At 39.5% G+C, this 22,587-nt stretch overlaps 2 protein-coding genes across 7 annotated transcripts in view; both read right to left on the bottom strand.

The window, feature by feature from the left end:
* On the bottom strand, positions 1-1,733 carry LOC132789498 (dynein axonemal assembly factor 3 homolog). Its single transcript, XM_060797553.1, has one exon. The coding sequence runs from the start codon at positions 1,599-1,601 to the stop codon at positions 33-35; it is 1,569 nt and encodes a 522-aa protein (XP_060653536.1). The 5' UTR covers positions 1,602-1,733; the 3' UTR covers positions 1-32.
* Positions 1,734-5,333: 3,600 nt separating this feature from the next.
* LOC132789731 (protein qui-1) overlaps positions 5,334-22,587 on the bottom strand; it is a 48,250-nt gene continuing 30,996 nt past the window's right edge. Inside the window, exons 10-20 of one of the 6 annotated variants that reach the window (XR_009632733.1) lie at positions 20,417-20,864; positions 20,232-20,358; positions 20,033-20,144; positions 17,323-17,505; positions 12,735-12,830; positions 11,587-12,670; positions 10,645-10,887; positions 10,265-10,581; positions 9,799-9,877; positions 6,793-7,580; positions 5,334-6,417 (exon numbers count right to left, since the gene is read on the bottom strand). Coding sequence is in view for 3 of the 6 variants with exons in the window: in XM_060797954.1 (XP_060653937.1) it covers positions 9,032-9,877; positions 10,265-10,581; positions 10,645-10,887; positions 11,587-12,670; positions 12,735-12,830; positions 17,323-17,505; positions 20,033-20,144; positions 20,232-20,358; positions 20,417-20,864 (3,456 nt within the window). In the remaining 3 variants the exon portion in view is untranslated. Of the gene's footprint in view, positions 6,418-6,792; positions 7,581-8,341; positions 9,878-10,264; positions 10,582-10,644; positions 10,888-11,586; positions 12,671-12,734; positions 12,831-17,322; positions 17,506-20,032; positions 20,145-20,231; positions 20,359-20,416; positions 20,865-22,587 lie in introns of those variants that run through there. The other 5 variants (XR_009632734.1, XR_009632735.1, XM_060797955.1 and 2 more) reach the window with 5 other exon arrangements.

Below are 22,587 nucleotides of genomic sequence, written 5' to 3'. Positions count from 1 at the left end.
AGTAATAAAATATTGTTGAACTTAATTTAATCTTAAGCTAAAGCGTCGTTGCATTCAGTCTCGGCATCTCCTTCGCGAACTTCAATTTGCTGCTTAATTTGTATGTCTTCTGGCTGGGATTCTTCAATCTCCGTAATGTATAATCCCAATTCATTGGCCTCTTCCTCATTGGTATCGTTATCTTCGTCGGAGAACTTATCTTCAGCATCGCCATCGCCGCCCAAAGTCTTCTTGTATTTCAAGAACATGTTCTTGGCATTGATGGCCTGATAATTGATGCAAGGACGCAGACCCGCTTCCTTCAGAATATCCTTGACATTCGACTCGAATTTCTTGACCTGTTCTTTGCGCTCGACAGTCAACAGCTTCGTTTCCATGATGAACAACGCCTTCTCATGCAGAGCCCGGAAGAACTCTTTGCTCAGGAAGCTAAAATAATTGTGGGCCATAAACGCAATGTCAAAGTGATCATCCCAACGTGAGCAGCCTTTCTGCATGTCCAGGATGTCCATGGACGATACGAAGTGAATCTGCACATCAGGCACCGGAATCCAGGGCTTGTTATAGCTTTGTTGACTCTCGGTGACGTCGCTCTCGTTGTGCGAGAGCAGTGGCGTCATCAGCAGCTTTGTGGAGCCATAGCGTCTGGAGAGCGTTTTGTCGTGCTCATAGACGCTTTGGGTTTGCAACTCGTGAAACAGCTCCAGAAGATTACGTTCAGTTACGTCTGTGGCACGATAATCGTTCTCTCCGTGCACCGAGTTATGCATGCGCTCCTCGGAGCTGCGCAATCCAAAGCCACAGAATGGTCCTGTTTGGATGTCGCCCACATAGCCACGATTCACATAGTTGCGTCCATTGCGAACCAAGCCTGCCGCCAGAGTTTTGTTGGGCTTGCAATGCTCGTATTCGGGAAACACAAAAGCAACGCCAGTTTCGCGCCAATAGCGATACTCTTGGGAGCAGATCTGCTGCGCCTCGCGATCCTTGAGGCTCATGCTCAGATCCCAGTCAAAGGCGCCATCGCGGTGATCATAGCGTGGTCCGAGCAGAGCACGGACACGCTGCTCCCAAAAGCGTTGTATTTCAAAGACCTGTTCCTTAGGCTGCCAGAAGGTGAATGCTGTCTCCAGGCCATCGCGTTCCTTGTACTTCAGTGCATCAATGTTCAGCATGGGTGCGACATTTTGACGCACATCCTCGCAGCAGATTACGCGCAGCAGTGTGCGCGCCTTGGCGGCCATGTAATGATGCGAGCTGGGACGCAGCAGAGAGTTGCCATAGATGTCCATGAAGAGATGCGCCTTGCAGACGAGACTAAAGGATTCGGGTGGCTCCAGTGCCAATCCGAGCAGTAACATGTTTCTGGCCATAATCTCAGCACAGCCATCAAGCAAATAGAAATTGAGCTTCGGCTTGCAGCCATGGGTGTAACGCTTGGCCAATGTTCTGATGACATGCCTGGGATCGGCGCCGCCACAAATGAGAATATTCAATGCAGCCGGCTGCTCTTCAGCATCAGCCTTGGCATCATCCGGGAGCTTAAAGGCTTTAATGTACTCCTGGTATAAATCAAGAGCAGAGCTGAGACCCCAAAACATTTTTGCTTTGACTGAAAAGTGAACTTGCTTTGACTTCAAATTGAACACAATTCTGCTTGGATTTAATTTTTTTCGTATTTCTTTTTGTAGTTGCTGCTCTGTTTATTTGATTGGCGTCAGTTGCCTGGACGACTAGCTTCAGTGACTGTATTAAGCTGTCGCTTGGTAACAAAGTTCTGACAGCCTGCTTTGCATACTCGTATGTACTCACTGTCCTCATCCTCTCTCTCCATTATTTGTTTGGATTGCATTTATTGCAAGCATTTGAGAGCGCTGCTCATAGCTCGTGGCGGAAATTGGTTTACGATATCAGTTCGCCTGCAGTGCATCCAACACACTCACAGACTCTCATACAAAGGGAGAACAGACGCAGTCACTTGGTCCCGTGGTGCTTCGAGGATGATATACATACTTAAAGATGCTGACCTAGCATAATCGTAATGCATTATTCAGTGCTTTCTCGTTGCTTGCTTTTAGCTGATTGCCACTGCGTCGCGACCGTGGCACGGTTCCTGCGAGGATTACCACAGCTTGAAGTCTGATTATAGCACAAAATTCGAGCCAAAAATATTCAGCTATTTGCTATAATCACAGATAATATCCCATTATGATTGCCAAAGATAACAATAACTTAACTACTCAGCATAAATTCTCAGATATGAAAATGCTATCTCATTTTCTATGCTCTAAGTGAAGTCGTCAATAATGAGTTTTAAAGATTATTTGTTTAATGTATTCAAAATTTCATAAATTGCCAATTTAACTAATAACAATTATTTTAATTGCTTCAAATTTATAAATTAAAAAAATGTAATTTGCTATACCTAAATAATATAATTTTTCTAATTTGAATTTTAGTTAATGTGCAACTCAATTCCATTAATTCTACAGTTGCCGTAAACTATATAGTATAAATAACTTAAATGTCAAAACTAACAAAACTAACAACTTCGAAGTTTCGTATATGGTTTTTATTTATGGGGTATTTGCTAAGCCAACACTCTCAACTAGATTACGCATACTTATTCTTCCCAGCCAAACGGACGTTTCTAATGCGTGTTCCGCAAAAAAGTGCTTTGGCAACAAGACCAAAAAAATGAAATGAATGGAAATTATGCATGTGATGGTGGCGCCGGAATGCGGAAAGCGGGGAAAAACGATAAAAATCGTTTACTGCTCTCTCCCTTCCTGGGCGCTGTGGTTCCACATTCCCCCCTGAACTTGAGTGGCTTACTTAATCTTCATCCGCAGTTTGCTAGTGTATATAGTTTGCTCGCAGTTTCTTTCTTTCAAGTTAACTTTCGCTTGACAAAGCCGAAAACTTCTTAATACATACTTATTGTTGGCTAAAGTCTCTTCACTTCAGACCAAAGCATTTCAATCCGGGCCAGCTGAAAACTTTGACAACACAGCACAGCAAGCAGGTTGTCTTAATTGCGCGCATGTGTGTGTGTGTGCGAGTGTGCGTCTTCTTTGTTGGCTCGTTAGACGTTGCGTATACGCGATATCGCATCACACAACGCTTAACGACCAATATTATGCTGTCGTTTCTGCGCAATTACGCTCTCAACTTTGTTGTTGAAAGCGCAGCGCTTCTAAGTGCAGCTTTAGTGCATCTAATGCTAAATCCAAGCACGAGCAAAAGCATATTCAGCCAAATGATGTGATATGATTATGCGGGTAAGCTTGAGCACGGATTTTGTCACGTCGCCATCGATGTGTCCGTAGTTTCGGCATTAATTCGCGTGTTCGATTAGTCTGTGTGACAATGCTATACACTTGTGCTTCATTTGGCTGTGGTTCAATAAATACGAGCACAAAGTAATCCTAATGTTCTTCACTCGCACTCGCTGTCTGCAATTCATCAACTCGTCAGTTTTCAATAAGTTTTTTGCTCTCTGCCCTGCTGCTTTCGACAAGTGGCATGCGGTTGCTGCTGAAAACAAAAGTAATTAGAGACGACGAGAGGCCTGTGGCAAAAACGAAATGGCCAAAAGAATGCCAGACTATGGCAGCCAAAAAAAGAAAAAGGTTTAGGCAAGGCTTTGCGGTTGCCACGATTTATATTGTTTACAAATTCGAATGGAATTTAAAAAATTACAAGGCTATGCCAGGCATCCCAAGCTGTTTGGTTATTTAAATATTGGTCGGCTCTGGAACGTTTACTCAATTACTTAGGGCATAGACATGCCATTATTGTAAGCATGAACGTTTGCCTCAGAGGTCATCATAACAATTGAAGTATACGCGTCACATGCGACTTTGTTTCGGCCAAACAAAAGTTTGAATAACAATCGATATTTCGAGTATTTATTTGTACGAGGCGTAATGATTTTTTTCCCTTTATTATGTGTGTGTGTGTGGGTGGGTGTGTATATGTTTATATTTTGTATGCTGCTGTAACAGGCCCCTATCGAATAAGGGCTTGTAGTCATCTGCTCAATGTCATTTCATCCAGCGCCGGGAGGCTAACCCACATTTGGGGCTCAGGTTGCCAGCTTATGTCCTCCCTCTCTGTCACCGCACCGCCCCGCCCCGCCCCGCATACACAACCCCTTGGCCGCCTTTTTCCACTGCCCCTCTGGCACTCCCACTCTTTTTGTCATTTGTTCAGTGTTATCAACGGGATTCATTGTCAATGTTTTCCGCAAACTTTTCTCATTAGACAGAGCAAACAAAATGGCTGAGTCTGCGGTTTGTTGGCTGCTGATGTGGACCAGTTTGTTAGCTGTTGGCATTTGTTTGGCATTCCCCGACTAAATGGTGTCATAATGGCTATCGCGACAGCCGGAACAGCATTACCACCACACTGGAATTGCATAATTAAATGCTGTCGATCAAAGTGCAGCAAATTAATTGTTTTGTTTCATTTGTTACATTTACATTTGCCATTAATTTATGTATGGTATAAATTAAGCGTTAGACATTTGCTCTTCCATCCATCCATCCATTATGTATTCAATTTCAATATTCGAATTCAATGCTAAGTATTTTGATTTGAATCATTGCTCTGTGAGTCATGCTGTTGCATTTGATTTATGATGGCCCTCAGAAGTATGCAATGCTTTTTTGATTGCCAGCTAGTAGAATTATTTAAATATCAGCCTAAAAGCAAGCAACATTTGTTCTAAAGGATGTACATTTTATTTAAATTAATCCTTCTATGGAGCTTTAAGTGATGTTATATAGGTCATGCATATTTACCTTTTACTTACTTAGCATTTTCTCTGGCATGTGGCATCATTAGATGATGCGTGTGTGTGTGTGTTGGTTGACTTAAGTGGTTGCAGTAAAAGACGAGAGATGTTTTGCTGTTTTCCAGTAAAGTTTAGTTTAATTTTGTAATAGACATAGACAGTTGTGTTCGTGTTAGTGTACGTGTGTGAGTATCCTGTGTGGTTGTGTGTTCTATTTGTAGTTATTTTAGCACATGCATGTGCTGAGGTTCATTGGGTCAAGAGTTCAACGACCATTGAACTGCCACCGGTGCACATGCTAAATACCCGAAATTATCTGCCAGCATTTATACATTTTCTCCTACGTTACATAAATTTGAGGACATACAATAGGGCAAATGGTGTTCTACTACTCGGTATTGTCTACATGGCTATGCAGCGTGTCCTATGGGGGCCTTAGATTAGAGGTTAAACAAGTTCACATGTTGCATGCATAGAAATATGTGTAGAAATATCGCTTTCTGTCAATATTTATTTCATTTTTGTTTTGCTCCTTTTTTTTTTTGGTTTTTTGTCTATCTTTTATTTTGTTTTGTTTTTTTTTGTTCTAGACAAGAACTTCTGATTGTCAGATAGTTATTGAAGTTATCTAAGGTGCGTACAGAAACGAAAATAGAACTTAATTTAGTGTGCTTTGAACAGAAGTTAAGTTAAACAATTTGAAAGCTTTGCTGAGGATATGGATATGTGATTAAACAAGTTCGCAAGATATACACACTTAATATTTACAATGCCGAAAACGAAATGCAATTAAACTGTGCGTCAATTGTTTTTTGTTTTAAATTGTTTTTTTTCTTTAAGATTTCACGTTCGTTGGATAAAACATTATGTATAAATTTATACTTTGGATACTATTCAGCATATGTGGCATTTCAGTGTGGCAAATACAGTTTTATTTGTTTGTATTTATTTACTTTGTTTTTGTTTAATGATTTTTTAAGCATAGTTACGCTTTTAACCCCTTCAAGTTTGTGGTTGTAATTTATTTGTTTTTTTGTTTTTTTTGTATTTTTTCAACGCTTCTACATACTAAAAATGTTTTTACTCGTATATTATCAACAACATTTAGCTCAAGTTTTCTCTTTTTGGTTTTGTATTGTTTGTAAGTACATACATAAAACGTTCTACAACATTAAAATGTCAAAATGGCTCTCTTACAATGCTAGATTCTACAAAGTCTGAGACGGTGGTTTTTGCTTTTAGAGACTACAGACTACAGGGAAAGGGATCTAATAAAGGGTTGCGGGAGACCTAATAAGTAGAAACAATAGTTGAGTTTAACTCGAGTATATGCCAAGTGCGAGCATCCTTCAATCGTTCAATCAAAAATCACTCTCTAAACCCGAATCTTTCTCTTACTTGCCAGGCAGAAAGTATAAATTCAATCAAGTTCATAGATCACTGAGGGAGAGTGTGTGAAAATTGAAGCAAGTTGCTCATAATTATTGCTTACCATTTAAAACATTTACTTATTTGACTAGATTAATTAACGATTTCTTTTAGGTTGTCGGTTTGCCAGAGAACAGTTTGCCTTACAGCTTATCCTTTGTGGTATCCTCCTCCTCCTGTAGCGAAATGATCTGTGTGTTCGTGCATGGGAAGATTACAAAATTCATTAAGCATACATTCATCATTTAACAAATATTTGATATAAAAAGAGTTGGAGAGAAGAAAATTGTTTGATTTGCTAAAGCTAAAAGCATGCCTAGTATGCTTAGTATATGGACTACAGAATGGCATACTCAACTAATTGAAACTAAATAAATGATTCGTATTGTTAAATATTATTATTATTATTGTTGTTTTTGTTTTCAGTTGCAAGTGATAAGTGTGAATGGAATCGTTTCCATTTGAGGCAAATCATATGCTAGAAACAATGTGATTAGAACTAGACTATGTTTCAGCTCTATAGATATACATATGCTATGTGTTATTAGGATATTTCAGTTACTTACTTGAACAATTCCGACATTATCTTCTCTTCCATGTGCGAGGACGACAACTAAGTACAATCTAATATATGCTTATATTGTTTTGCATTATGTTCAGTGTAGATAATTATTTATTTCATTGCGCTTTATGCGGCCCCTTTTTATATAAGTTGATTATTCAATAAGTAGATATATATTTTTTGTAGAGCTCTCAAAAATTATTCAGCACTTGCAGTGAGGTAATGCTTGTAAGTACGAAAGGTAATGCGGATAATGTGTATCGAGTACAAGTTTTTTATTTTTAAGCTTAGAAAAACTCGTCGAAGTCGTCTAGAAAGCACACAAAATGTTCAAAAATTAAGTCAGCTGTAGAAAGTGTTTCGCATTTAATATTCAGGAGGTGCTCAGAACTTCAGTCTAATGAAGTTAATTCCTTTACACTCACAATTAGATTAAGTACGAGATTTCAAGTGCTGGGAATATTTGCAAGACTTGTTTTCCATGCCAACTAGTGAAACTAATAAAGTACGAATTATTTTCTAGGTTTGGTTGTTGTTGTTCTTGTTGCTGTTTGTTGTTTGTTGTTCTTGTGGTGGTTTTTGGAAGGCGGAAAAGTCACAAACTTTCGACTTTAATCGTAGTTTTAACTAACGTGGGAAATGGTAGTTGGTAGAAATGTTGTTGATTTGATTACTTTAACTACGCTGGCTTTTAATTATATTTATTTGCAGCTGTTGACGTTGTTGTTGCAGTTGCAGTTGTTGTTGTTGCTTATTTTTACTGATGCAATGAGTTGCGGGAACTGGCGCTGGCTGATTTTTGGTGGTGCGTGGTTTTTTATTTGGTGGTTTTTTTGATGGCGTTGGATCGTTGTTTTGTTATATTTGTTAACCGAAACGAAAAAATGGAATTTCATTTCATTTTGGCATTTTTGTAGATTGCCATAACAGACACACTCACACACACACAGACTGACACACTCAAACATCAAAATATGTGTTGTTGTTGCGAACAACAACGAAAAAAATGAGAAAACTTGAACAAACTCTCAAATTTTTATATACACATCGAGATAGTGACAGAGAAAGTGAGAATGTGTATGCTTTTGTGTGTGTGTAGTATATATATATTTAGAGAGAGAGAGAGAAAGACAGAGCAGGACGCAAAAAACTTTTGATTTGAATCAATGAATCAAAGTGTTACTTAAGTAGATCGACATAAAGCATGATATAAAGTACAGTAACATTTACATATGGTACAAAACTTTTCAATTTTCGTTTCTTTTTTTATCGTTTTTGATTGCTTTTCCGCAAGTTCGTAACAGGGCGCATGGCTGAGGGGTGGAGGGTGGTGAGAGGGGGTATTAACATGATAGTCGAGAGAATTGCAAAACATGCCAAGAACAGAACAACTGCAGAACTGGAGTACGAAAGAAACTCGCCGCTTACCTCGACCTCGACGAATGTTCCAAACTGTAAATCACACACGCACACACGTGTTCACTCACACACACACATAGAGAGAGAGAGAGAGGGAACATGCACAGATTGCAATTCAACACATTTATTGATTGCGCTTAATTCATTTAAATGGCTCGTTTAAATTGATTAAACTGATACGCAGCCGATGTGCAGCAGCTGCTAGCTGCAAATTTGTTGGTTTCATTTATTTTCATTTCCAATTTTATATCAATTTGTTACTGTTGTTGCTGTTTCCGTTTCGTTTCGTTTGATCGAGTTAATCGTGCTGAAATTTTTATTGATGGCAATTTATGGCGTTCATGTGAAATAATTTGCAGCATACTTTTCAGCGCTCGCCATTTTTTATTTCCCTTAAACGCCATTTAATGGAACTGATGCGAAATAGGGAAATGGAACACGCTTCTTTGGAACGAAACAAAAGAAAAATGCAATACACTATGCTACACACTTACCTGCAAACGTTTCGGGACCCAGAAAAACAATTCTACTCATACATATAAAAAATAAGAAGAAATTTACACAAAAATATTTGCAGACTTTATTATGAAAATAAATTAAAACTAGCTAAGTTGCAAAAAGACTACGGCTACAAAAAGGTGCTAAGAAGGAAGAAATTGGTATTTTCGATTTTAGAATTTGTTTCATTTTTTTCTGTATAGTAAACAAAAGTTGTGTAGTGCAGTGTGTGTGTGTGTGTGTGGGAAAGAGTTTGCCAAGAGAGTAAAAGAGTTGTGTAGCAGTTCGTGTAGTTCGTGATTCGAATTGTTGTCAGTTATCAGTTTTCACTGCGTTACACAGTCATTGCAACCCGCAGTTGGCGGCTCTGCGGGTTGTGTTGCAGACGTGGCACGTGTCTTTGTCTTGGACTTGGACTTGCCACGGAACAACGTCCAATGGCAGCCCAAGAAGCCGCAGCTCGCGTCACGTTTGCCACTCGGACTACAACTGGCACTGGGCGTGGCACTCTCGATGGCAATGTGACCCAGCGAAGCCTGAATGCTTTGGGGATGCAACACGAGATCGGTGCGCACACGTTGCACGTGCCGACTGTCGTAGTTTTCCACCAGTATGATCGGCGTGGCACGTGCACGATCTGGCACATTGACACGGAAATGCGGCTGCAACGATTGACAATTGCGCTGGCGTCGACTGCGCCACAAATGCGGCTTCAGGCTCGACCAGTGGAAGAGTTGTCGCAGCGTCACCGGACGCTCTGCCTGAAGGAGATCGCGCACCAAGTCGGGAGCATCGCGATTCGCGAGCTGGCCAAGATTGCTGCTCGAATTGGGTGCGCTGTTGTTGTTGTCCGTTGTGTTGTTGTTGTCGTTGCTGTTGCTGTTCAGGTTTTTGTTGCTGTGATTGTTGCTGTTGTTCTGGCTGTTGTTGTGGCTGTTGTTGTGCGGGGGAGTGTTGACATAGAATTTGGTTCGGGTGCGTGTGCGGGTGCGGGAGACACGCAAACTACTCGTCTTCCATGCATCGTGCAGAGTGCGGATGCCGGGCAAGCGTGCGAGCAGATGGATGTGGTCGTAGGATGCTGACAACATACCTGCACGCTCATCCTGATACTCATCGTCATCGGAGGACTCTAACCGGTCCTCCACCAGCGACGTCTGGCGCGATAGACCCTTTTGATTTGTTGTTGTCGATTGTCGTCGTTGTGGTTGTTGATGTTGATGTTGTTGTTGTTGTGGTTTCAAGTTTCAAGTTGCAAGTTGCAAGTTACAAGTTGTGTAAGCGAACAGAGATGAAGCCAATTAAAGTCAAACATAAGAGTGGAAAATCAAATGGGAAAGAAAACAAATCAAATATAAAAAAAAAAGAAATCATGAGAACGCGCTCTACAAAAAGCAAACTCGTGCTTTGGCTCGTGTCTTTGCCATCGCCATCGCTATCGCCATTGACACGACACGCACACATCCCTAGGACTACATTACAGTTTCTAGCATAGGCAGCAAGTGGACAGAAAGAGGCGTGGCCCGCCCGGACGTGCGTCGTGGCAGCCTTGTACTTACCGCATTGTGACGACGTCTCGGGGGCGAACGTTTGTTCCACAACGCCTCCAATTGATCAAAGTGCTGGGATTGTGCCAGCGCCGCTTGCTCCGGTCCCAGATTGGCCTGCGAGGCGCCCGTCTTCGTTTCGGCTATCTTGGAGATCTCCTCCATGCTGGCCGAGACACTGAAGCGTCGCTTAAGGCGCTCATCCACCTGGGCCATCATCACCGATGAGGTCAAGTGACCGTACTTCTTCTGCCAGGTGTACGTGTCCAGGGAGACTTCCTTCTTGAGCAGCCGCTTCATCTGACGCTTGGGGCCCTGCGGTCGCAAGTCTGTCGAGAGCCGAGAGAGTTTATCAAATATTATTCACTAGCCTAAGGGAGACAGCTGCTTACCCTCGACATCTTTGCTCGGACCCGAGTAGGTGGGCAGCTTCACGTACTGGGCTGGCGTATTGTGCAGACAGATGACGGGCAGATTGTAGCTGTCGACGAGCTGGACGAGCACACGTGACACCTCCAAGCTGATGTCAAAGTGGGTGAAGGGCACGTGCATCTGCAGCGAGGTCAAAGCCAGGCCGCGCTTCGTTTCCCACACAATGAGCGTCTTGTCATCGCTGCCAGAAACAGCCGTGGAACCTACAAGGAATGGAGAGAGAAATGGGATTAGTAATATCCACATGTTATTAATAATAACTACAACCCTTTGTTAGAAATATTGGAAAGTAAACTTTAATTGTGAATGTATTTCATATTACAAAAAGCTAATTAGTCTTTTGCTACTTAAACAGATTATTTTGAAGAAAGAGCATGTAAACAACTTAATATAAGATTTGTAAAAGCAGTATAAAGTATTGTTAAAGGTTCGTAAGAATTATGTATTAAATTGTAATGAGTGATAATATAAAATGTGCATTAAATAAAAAAGTGCTAAGGAAGTATTCTTCATCTAATCGAAATAAACTTAAGACGCAATTGTTGTAATGTAATATTTGTTGAAGGAAAAAATATTGATAAAATATCTACGGAATTATATTTTAAATTGTGGCGACTAAGTAAATTATATGATAAATTAAATGGAACTATGAATTATTAATAATTTCTTTATCTAAAGTTCTTGTTGCCCTTGCTTTATGCATTAAGTGGAGTGCGAATAAATAAAAGAATTTGAGAAATAAATGATATTATGAGTAGTAAATACACAATATATTAAATTTTGTAATTACACATAAATAAAATAAAATAAATAAATATTTAAATACAAAAATAAATAACTTATTTTACAAATGAATAAAATTGTATTAAAATTATGTTAATTGCCTGCAATTTTCTACTCACCATCTGCAGACACTTTGACGCCAAGCACAGGACCCAAATGTCCAGCTAGAGTGTGCACCTCCTCGCCAGTGAGCAGATCCCAGATGAGTAGATTCGTGTCCTTCGAGCCCGAGATGACTTGCGTCTTGTTGGTCACCGAGACGGCCACACAGGTGACAGCATCGCTGTGACCCACAAGCACCTGGCTCAGCTTTCCACCAACCGATTGCCAGACCTTGAGCGACATATCCCTGGAGCCGGTTATGATGTGCATGCTGTCGGCGCTGATCTCAAAGCAGGTGATCTCATCCGAATGCGAAACGGAGAACTTCTCATCCTCCTGGGTAAGGGACCAAATCTTGAGAGTGTTATCGCCATTCGTGGAGACGGCAAAGCGCATGTTGTTGGTGGCCGCGAGACTCTTGTAGGGACCCTGAATCGTCTGCAGCACATTGCCCGAGTCGGCCATCCACACAAGCATCATGGACTCCCGGTCCGTGGAGATCACACGCAGTGAGTCCATAAGCACTATCAGCTGCATCACAGGCGCCGCATGACCCTTGAACGTGTTAATGATCTCGCCCAGAGCAAGTGTCCACACCCGAACCAAACGATCATCGCCGCCGGTGACGAGGAACTCCCCGTTGGGTGCGAATTTCAGGCAATTCACCACGCACGTGTGACCCTCGAGAGTGCACTGATATTCTGGAGTATTGATGCGCATCAGATGCACATTGCGTCCCGAGGCGATGGCCAATTGCTGCGAGTCCCGGGACAGATCGAAGCAGGTGATGGGCGGCAGCGTCGTCGAGGGCGAGCGCTGAGCCTGAGTGTGCCGCTTGAGGCTTCGCTTGCGTCGCGGATTACGCGAGTAGGGATTCACGTAGAGCTCCTCGTTGCGGAAGGAGTAGAAGGTAATCTTGTTGCCGCCGACAGTGATGAGGAAATCATCATTGTCCATTGCATAGACGGCGGTAACGGGACCCGGATTCGGTGGCATCGAGCGCACCAATTTGCCCGAGTGCATATCGTAGATGAGGGCACGAGTGTCCTCGCAGCCAACTACACAGCGCTGACTGTCCTTGCCAATCGAAATGGTGCGTATCTGTTGGACAGAGATTAATTAACTGCCACTCTTCCTCCCTTAGATGCTTGTATGCTCCACTCACCCGCGACTTGTGGCCCTTGAGTGTGTGCAGCTCCTTGCCCGTGGCCAGAGTGCGCACATAAAGCGCATTATCCTCGCAGAGGGCCAACAGGAAAACCTGCAAAGTAATTAAGTAATTTATATTAAAAGTATTTTAAAAATATCAACTTTAATTTGAATTGCATATTCAATTAACAAAAAGTGTTATTGCTGATTCGTAATTTGAATTGAAATGCATAATATTAAATAAAAAAAAAGAAAATAAACAGTATAATTTTATTTATGTGTTCTTTTTTTCTTCATGAATTTTCACAATTATAGAAATATTATTACCAATTCATTGTTTAAAATGAAAATTATAATATTATTATTACTATTATGAATTGTTTAATTAAATGATATGCAAATTTTTATTTATTTCAATTATATTTACAAATCTAAAATTTTGTTTGATATATTTTAATTCAACTTTGCAACGAATTTTATATTTGATATATTTTAATCCAACATTGCAACTAGAATTTTGTTATGTTAATTTAAAATAAAAGTAAAAATTGAATTTAGATTTAAGTGTTGTCTGACTAATATAAAAAATTAAATAATTTTAAATTTAATTTTTACAATTTTATCTTTAGTTGCTGTAGCATTTAAATTTCCGAAGAAGCACGAAATTTACTATTTATTTTATACCTTTTCTGATAAATGGAATTTGAAATGCTTTTAAATATATAAAAATAAGCTTTACGTTTTGTATAAATTCTGTTGTTAATTACAGACTGAAGTTAAAATGTAATTTTAAAATACATTTTCACAATTTTATCTTCAGTTGTTGACTGTTCAAAAAAGAATGTCAGAATAAACATGAACTTCATTATTTATTTTGAATATTTTCTGTTAAATCAAAGGTAACTATATAGTATAACAATTGAATTAATGAAAAAATTGTATTATGCTTAACATTTTATCTAAATTTTGTTGGCTAATTTTTTCAATTGAAATTTAAATGTATTTTAAATATTCTTTGTTAGATTAAAATGCAGTTTATAAATAATTTAAAATATAAGCTAAATAAATTAAGTTTTACATTTTGCTTAAAACCGAAGAAAAAATATATTTGTGTTTGCAATGAATTTTGTAAAATGTTATCTTTAGCTGTTGTTGCTTTAACCTTTTGTTTTTTTTTAGATCAAAGGGCGTTTAATAATAATTAAATATTAAAAGAATGCTGTCCTTTGGTTTGCTTCTGATATTTACCCAACTCATTGTGTGTATTTGCGGTACTTGACCCAAGGTACACAAACACAATGCACAACATTAAATGCAATTAATTTGCCATTTTCAACGCTATTTTAACGCATTCCCCGCCATTTGACGGCGACAAAAGGCTAAAGGCTCTTCCGCCTCCGCCTCCGTCTTCGCCTCCACCAATGGCCATATCCAATCAAATATTAATAAATTGCATTCCGCAATTCTGTAGAGTTCAACATTTGTGCCAGCTACACTGCAACAAAATGGTAAACTAAATGGTCTTGACACTGACTTGGTGGAAAGTTCATTAGAACAGTTTGCAGGATGAACTCAAGTTGAATTATTTTTTAAAAGCATTTTTAAAAGCATTGCGAAGACACACCAAAAACTGCTTGTGGCCGGGGTTTATAAATTTTGAGCAGTGTTGAGGCAGGTTGGTTGCAATTTTTCAGTAAGTAAGTTGGGGAAATTGAAAAATGCCAACAACAACGAAGAGGAGCGGGAGGGGGAGATGCGGTATCGTGTGGCAAATGGCAAGGACATTGTCGTTGAAGCCATTTGGCGCATTGCAACATTTCAATTTTCAAGGGAAAATGTCTGGAATACGACAGGATGGAATGCGATGGGGGAGCTCCGAGAGGGGGGAGAGGAGTTGAGTCGAGTGAATTGTATTACTTGTATATAGTTGAGAGGGGTCTTTTGAACATTGGGAATTTAGCGTGCCGCAGGGCCATCAGGATGTGAGCTAAAGTGTAAGAAAGTTGATTTCCGTTTGCCATTTGCCATTGCCATTTGCCACACGGCTGTCCAGGCTGAAAAGAAGAATGTATCAAGGACTTGCCGCCTCTAGTGGCTAGCTAACCGTGTCACACATATGAATATGAGTATACATACATATATAATATATCCATTTTTCTCTGTGTGCAGCCATAAAAATTACATTTCAATTTGGGTCTGGGACATTTCGTTTTCTTTTTTTTTTGTCATCGCACAACAAAAATGTTTGACTGTCTAAGAAGCGGTTCGGCTTTTGGAGTGGCAAGCGGCTTGTTATCGGCAGCAATTTGGCAACGTGCTTATAGCCAATTTGTTCAATTTTCGGCACTTTTGTTTAATGCGATAAGCCAAATTTGGTTATACTTTGGCTTTAAATGCGGTTTGCCTGCGGCGCTGACAAAGACAAAGAGAGAGGGAGGCACAAAGTGAGATGAGTTTTCTAATTGCCAGTGGCATTTCCCTCCCGCTGTCTAGCACTGCGGGGGTGTGTGTTGATGTGTGTAGCTGCTGCTGTGTGTGTGTGGGAGTATGTGTAATTCAAGAGGCACAAAGGCATGGGCAGTTACTTTGAAACGCGAGCAAGCGAGCAGCATGCGACTATCGAATAGCGCGCAGGAATTCGAGTATCCTGTCAGTCATCAGTCGGATATTATCCAAGTACTTGGGGCGGGAGTCTAGCATTTGCCAACTTGAGTTGTTGTTGTATAGCATTCAGTACTCTTGTGGCAGCCTCTCGATGCGATATTAAAGTGACACAAAGACGACATTCCAGCGTGTCAGTGTTGTGTCGATTTATAGCAAATAGCAAATAGTAGATAGAACGGCAACAAGCGAGCGTCTAAAGTGTGAGCAACTGACAGAGCCGAGCCGAACTGAAGGACCCTCGGTGCCAGGAGGCACTTGACTGGGCTTGGGGTACGCATCAATTGTCACGCCACAGTCACAGCCACAGCAACGTCTTGTCCTGCAGCGAGCTCCGCCATAGTTGGCATTGACAAAACGTCTTCGTTTCGCTTATGTTGATATTGTTTTGCGTGCCAAATTGCTGCTAAGTATGCAATACATATTGATAGACACACACACACACACACACACACACATTGTATATATATACACGCGAACGTTGCTTGGTTGCTGGTATTCTTTTATCAAGCTGATTGACAACAAAGGATTTGCCTCGTAATGCGGATCTTCTAAGCCAAAATCACTTATTAGAATCAGTCGTCCCCCTCTCAACCGTCCTTCGTATCCTCATCCGCGCACAGCTTAAAGCGTTGTCACATCTCTCTCAGCTTTATCTGTTGTATCTTTAACTACAAAGCGTATTGTATATTGTATCTATCAAATGCAGCTTTAAATTGTGCACACAACACAAACATTGAAAGCTGAGACAGCACCAAGGGTCCTTTGCCCAGTCATTTTACATGTGTACAGAGACAGACAGAGACAGCTGCTGTTGGTTAGAAAGAGATAGCGAGAGACAGAGGGAGAAAGAGAGACAAAGCTTCGCTATTTTGTTATATGATTTTAAAGCATGTGCTTTAAAAGTTGAGCTGACAAAGCTGCACAGCTTAGCAACTGAACATTTTTTGGGAAATATTTCCATTAAATTGAAATGCAAAACGCACAAAGAGCAAAAAGAAAACCTGAGTTTTATTGGATATCATTTTTAAAACAAAATTCGGTGGGGGGGAAAGTGACCAGCTGGAAAGCAATTACGAGTGTACTACACGGGGTATACATTATAATTACTTTTTGTGTTTGATATTGAGTTACTGATTGCATGAATTGCTACAAAGTTCTTAAAGTCACTCGATTAACCGACAAAAGAAACAGTTTAACCTGAACTAAACCGCAATGCCATTTACACATATATATCAAGTAAATCAACTTGTTATATTTGTGTTTCGATGATTTATGGTTTGCTCGACAATCTGCTCGACATCGTGTGAGTGAAAGTGATTTGTCAAATACACAATCAAAAAAAAAGAGTAAGAGTAATCTACATTCGAGTGTGCTCGATTGTGAGATACCCGCTACCCATTTTGAAAAAAAGCAGAACAGTGCGGTATTCATTTTAATGTACCAAAAATAATATACCAAAGGCTTTATGTGGTATATTGGTATATTCAAAATATATCATCAAGTGAAAAATATATCAGATTGTCAGACATAGCCAAAAACTAAGACCCGTAGTAAGTAAACGTTTTTGTCCTAAATTTTCTATCTATAGTTTTTATTATATGTTCCGAAGTTCGCAACTCTAGATTTGCGTTTTTATTAGATTTTTTGGAGGCGTGGCAAACATTTGAAAAAAAACTTGATCTGCGTGCAAATATAACAAGTGCTGTCGAAAATAATGATAGCTACATCTCTTATAGTCTCTGAGATATTTACGTTCATAAGGACGGTCAGACAGACAGATATGGCTATATCGACGCTGATCAAAAATAAGTATTGCATACTTTATGGGGTCGGAGATGCTATCTTCTGCCTGTTATAAACATTTCTTGTAGGCTTTAAAATATAATACCCTTCTACCCTATGGGTAACGGGTATTAAAATAGAATGAGGTATCTACTTACCGAATTCCATGAAATATCGATGCGTAGCACTGGACTCGTCATTTGCATCGTGTTGAGCAGCGTATAGTTCTCCAGATCCCAGACGCATATGTTCTTGTCATGGCTGCCAGAGATGAGCACATCACAAGCGCCAGCGACGAGAATGCCACTAACTGGACCTCGATGAAAGGTAATCCGATGTTGCTGCAAAAGGTGGGGAGAGAGAGAGATAGATGGATGAGTTCAGTGAATGCAATACGCTTTTATGGTTCGATAAAAGGTACAAAACCTTTAACTTAATGGATCAGGAAATTGATGTGGCATGGGGCCCAAGGCTTGGGAGTTTGTTGCGTGCGAGACACACATGTGTTGTTGTTATTGTTGTTGTTGCGGCTGCGGTCTTTTTCGGGGATGGGGTGGGGAGCGTGGCACATTTTGTATGCATTAAGTTAATTACCGCCTGGCATGCGATGTTGACAATGCGCCAATGGCGCCACACAAAACGTGGGCTATGGGAACGTTGTGGGGGCGTGGCAACAGCCGAAAGTCACACAAAAATGCCAAAACTTTGATAAATTACCCGAACTTTGAAATGCCAAAAGCAGCGCAAGCAGCGAAAGCACTGCCCCAGCATGACTATGTATGACACGGCGTATACGTAATGTTGTAATTAATTTAATAAGCGCCTGTAATACCCGTGTATGCGCGTCTGAGTTTGTTTCTCTTTTGTGACAAGTCACGCCAACGCCAAGCGCCAAGCGTAAAACGCGTGTGGAAGCAGCTGCACTTGAAGCCAACTTTCATAATCGGACAATTCTCTGCAGTCAGCGAAATTGGCTTTAAAATATGGCAGCAGCAGGGAAGCGGGAGGCGGAGCCAAACAACTGGCAATAAATCTAATTTATATGTGTGTCAACAGGCGGCAATGACACCCACAAGCACAAGCGTCAAGCGAAAAGCTGAAAGCGACGACACCCAAGGACGATTCTGAAGCACTTTATATGCAAACATTGCATTCAAGTTAATCACAGTTTAATGTGCCTGTGTGTGATTGCGACTGTGTGTGTGTGTGTGTGTGTGTATGTGTGCTTGTGTGACTGCGAAATTTCAACTTAATATGATTTATGACATGGACACAGGAAGCCGCTTTCGGCTTGACTGAACCATCATTCTCCTCCAACGTCCCTCAGTTGCCAGACACAAATTCATGTTTAACTAGTTACAGCTGACTGCAAATGAGTGATCGACAAGCAGTTACCCTGTAGAGAGTGAGGCAAAGTTAAGTGCACAGCAGTAGATATTGAAGAATTGCCATTTTAAAAAAGCTGTTGAAGCATTTATATTTTCTAGTCTAAAATTTACTTTTTGACAAAAAAAAAATTAAATTACTTGGATGATAATTTTTCTTTTATCTAAGATTTTCTTTACTACCGGTTTAAATAAAGTTTTTTTTAGCTTAAAATGTATCTTCATTAACTGATAATTTCTCCTTAAAAAAAATCTGTAATTTTTTATATAACTTTTGAAAGATTAATATTTTTACTTTTCTATTTCAGTACTAAATATTTTTTAACTAACAATTGGCCCAACTAATAATTTACTGATGTAACATATATTTGCTAAAGCTAAGCCTGGTTTAGAAAGTCCAATTTAATTAAATAAATAAATTTAAGAGCTTCCTTTTAATTTAAGCTGTTGAAGGATTATTAATTTTTTTATATTACATTTTCGTAGCAAACATTTATTTTAATTTTTCTATAAAACATTTATTTTCTTTACTATTTCTTAATAACAAAGTTTGCTTTTATAAAATTGAACTAGTTACGGTTTAATATTTCTTTTTTTTTTTAATTTCTCTAGCTAAATATTTAACTCCAGAATTAATATTTTGAAGTTTTAAGATTTACTTTTATATTTTGATGTAAAAAATTCATGGCTAAAAGTGTAAGTTCTTTGAAGGATTAATCATTTTTAGCTTAAGAGTCACTTTTCTATTTTTTCATAACAAATTTAGCTAGTTGACAATTTATCTAGACTCACTAAAGATCTCCTTATGTAATATACATGTGTATATTCGATAAATCTGGGTTAGCTAAACAACTTTAATTAAATAAATAAATCGGGTTTCACAATAATCTGCTGTATCACATGTGAAACATTTGATGAAAATCTAATCTCAAAATAATGCAAACTATGTAACCACACTTTAATATGTTGTATAGCATAAATTGTCTTGTTTGCTTTAGAGATATTTCGCAGAGCTCACTGTGGAAATGAGGTAATGTAGGCAAATTTAATAACAATATTATAAATACTAATATATAAATCATTATAAGTGCTCATATTATAAATATGAAATATAGCTCGAAATAGGGTAATATATCAGAGAGTTGTTATTAGCCAAAGCACTCACACACACACACACAACCGCACTCTGATTTTGGCCTCGTTTGCAATGGTTTTCGGGTTGTTTGAGGTCTGGAATTATGCAAATTAATGCGGTTTGCTTGATGTGGTACACGAGGCGCAGAGCGCGTTTTCTGCCAAATTTGGCCAGCGAGAGTGAATCACATTTCCATTTGTCTGTTTTGTTGTGTCTGTGTGTGTGAAATGTGAAATGCATTTTTGGACGCATAAAGTGCATAAAACGAGGAAATGGCAAATGCGAAATTTGGGGATAATTAGCCATTTGGATTTGTAATTCGATTTCAATTAAGATTCATGTGCTCACCAATTTGCCGCTGGCCAGGTCTGTGATGGCAATTGTTGCATCCTCGCTGCTGCTGATGATGAGCGTGTTATTGACACCAGCTGCCACGGCTGTCACTGGTGCAGTGTGTGCTCTATAAAGATAGTCAAGAGAGACAGAAAGAGAGCGCGCGTTTATAATACTATTCACTGGGGGAAAGAGGGATTATCGCTGTACTTACTTAATGTGCGCTCGTTGCTCGCGCAGCGACACGTGCCACACCATCACGGAGGCATCTTCGGAGCCAGTCAGCAGTAGCTGCGATTGCTGTGGCGCCACCAGCAGGCACGTGACTGCCGCAGTGTGTCCTGCAAGTAGTGCATGATTAGCTTGCCTAATGGCTTGACCCTTTCCCCCTCTGCTTACCCTTGTATGTGTGCACCAGCGAGTTGCTCATAATGTGCCACTGCTGCACATCGCCCGAATTCGTGGCCAATATCAGATGCTGCTTCGAGGGAGCCAGACAAACGGCGCGTATCACGCCGGTGCCCGTGACCGTCATATTGCGTATCTGCGAGGGCAGAGGAGCGGGCAACCAACCCGTGAGGGGAACGAGCAACGGCACCGCATAGCCATCACACCAGGCGGTGGCCGATCGCACGGTCATGCTCAGCAGCGAGTTGTCATCGTCGTCGTGTTCGCCAATCGGTCGCAGCCACGAGATGAGCTGCGAACCCAACTGCATTGGGTCACGGGTGAGGACATCGCTGGACTTGCGTATGGTGTAATAGATGAGCTCGATGTCGCGATCCAGTATATAGCAGCGTACGTGCTCGATTAGACAGCGCAGATAGCTGATGGAGACCGTTTGCACCTGAAAGTATGCAGCACAAAATGTATATCACGTATACGCAACGTTGATTAACTTGCTTGGACTTTAACGAGTATTTCATAAAACTTTAGAGCAATGCAATTACATGTTTTAGTTGCAGTTAGTTGTTCTTTTTTTTGCAGAATTTGATATTTTGCACAAAGTTGCGACATTTGCAGCAAACGACTTTGACCTTTAACTAAAGGCGTGCAGTTAATTAAATCAGTATGCACTCGGCTTCCACTCCAACTGCTGCTCTTGCTGTTGCTGCTGTTACTGCTGTTGCTGTTGCACTTTTATGCATTCATCTAATTGAAAAGCAGGTCAGCTGGCCATAAAACTCGTCCTGCCCTGTTTTGTGTGCCGCACACAATGTGTGCGTCTATCTTTTGCAGCTGCCACATTTTAATGAAAATCATTTTTCGTTTTGCACAAGTTTCAGATAACTTTTGTGTGTACTTTTTTCAGTCAAATTTAACTGGATTTTGTGCATGAATTGGCAATGATAGGGATAGGATTTTCAATTCATGGCCCTATGCATTTTTCAGCTGTCGAGCAATGATAAATTTGGCTGCAACACTCGTAAAATATTAAAACGAATAAAAACACAACTTTTGTCAACTCAATTTGACCATGCAAAAGTGAAAACGAAAAGCGAAAGCTGCTTAAATAATCATCGCATAGTTTGCACAACAAATTTCGCAATTTAGCACAAAAACTCATCACGAGTGCCAACTTTCATAATGAATGTCATCGGTTTAAACAATAAAGCGGCAAATGAGATGTTAGTTTGCTAGTTTGATTATAACAAAAAGAGGATCTCGACCAGTCTCTCGGCCATTGTTTAAGTTGTTATGCAACCATCGCTTCAAAGATGCGTAATCGGATTCAAATTGAAATTGCCAGTTTAGTTTGCGTATTATTCAATTTGAAAATTCAAATTTCTGAGTAAATTGAATTAACTGTTTACTCAGCTCAGTTATCGAATATGAAATTTGTGATTTAAAGTGTCAATTGAATTGTGTGGCGGTAAAAAGAATATACAAAGTTTAAGCTTAATTATTAAAATAAATTGTTGAATGGCATACAAAAGATTAACTTCATAAATTTGGATATTAAGCTATAATGGAGGGTATTGTTTGTCAGCTGCTGTTTGCCTTCTTTGTTTCTATACTATAAAATTCAATAAAAATAGAAATTTAAATCTTTGTTTATCATAATCCTTGAAATAAATAGTTGCTTTATATAAAAGAGTTCAGTTTTTCAACTGATGGTTTCATTCTCTACTTTGTATATCATTTTTTTAAATAAGTACAATTTATTCATTGCTCAGTTGACTCTAGCTTTACTGTTCCAATAAATTGTTGAATAAAGCTAAACTAATAAATGAATATTAAGCTATCATATGAGTATTGTTTGTCAGCTACTGATTCCGTTTTTTATATCAATTTGCCATTTTTATAAATTCATATTCATTGAAAACAAATATGTTACTTTATTTATATATTTTAAAGTGTTTAATAGTATAGAAGTTTGTAAAGTTAATCAATGAATATTGAACCATAATAGAGAGTTGTCAGCTGATTCTGTAATATGTATTACTATAGAAAATATATACATATAGTATAGTAAAAATTCGGTAATTTTTTAATTCTTTGCTTATTAAGATTTTAAATCTGTGAAGTACACAAGAATGCAAAATCTATGCTATTAAGCTTTGTTTAGC

Source organism: Drosophila nasuta, chromosome 3 (assembly GCF_023558535.2).
Source record: "Drosophila nasuta strain 15112-1781.00 chromosome 3, ASM2355853v1, whole genome shotgun sequence".
NCBI lineage: Eukaryota > Metazoa > Arthropoda > Insecta > Diptera > Drosophilidae > Drosophila > Drosophila nasuta.
This window is presented reverse-complemented; position numbering and strand designations above follow the sequence as displayed.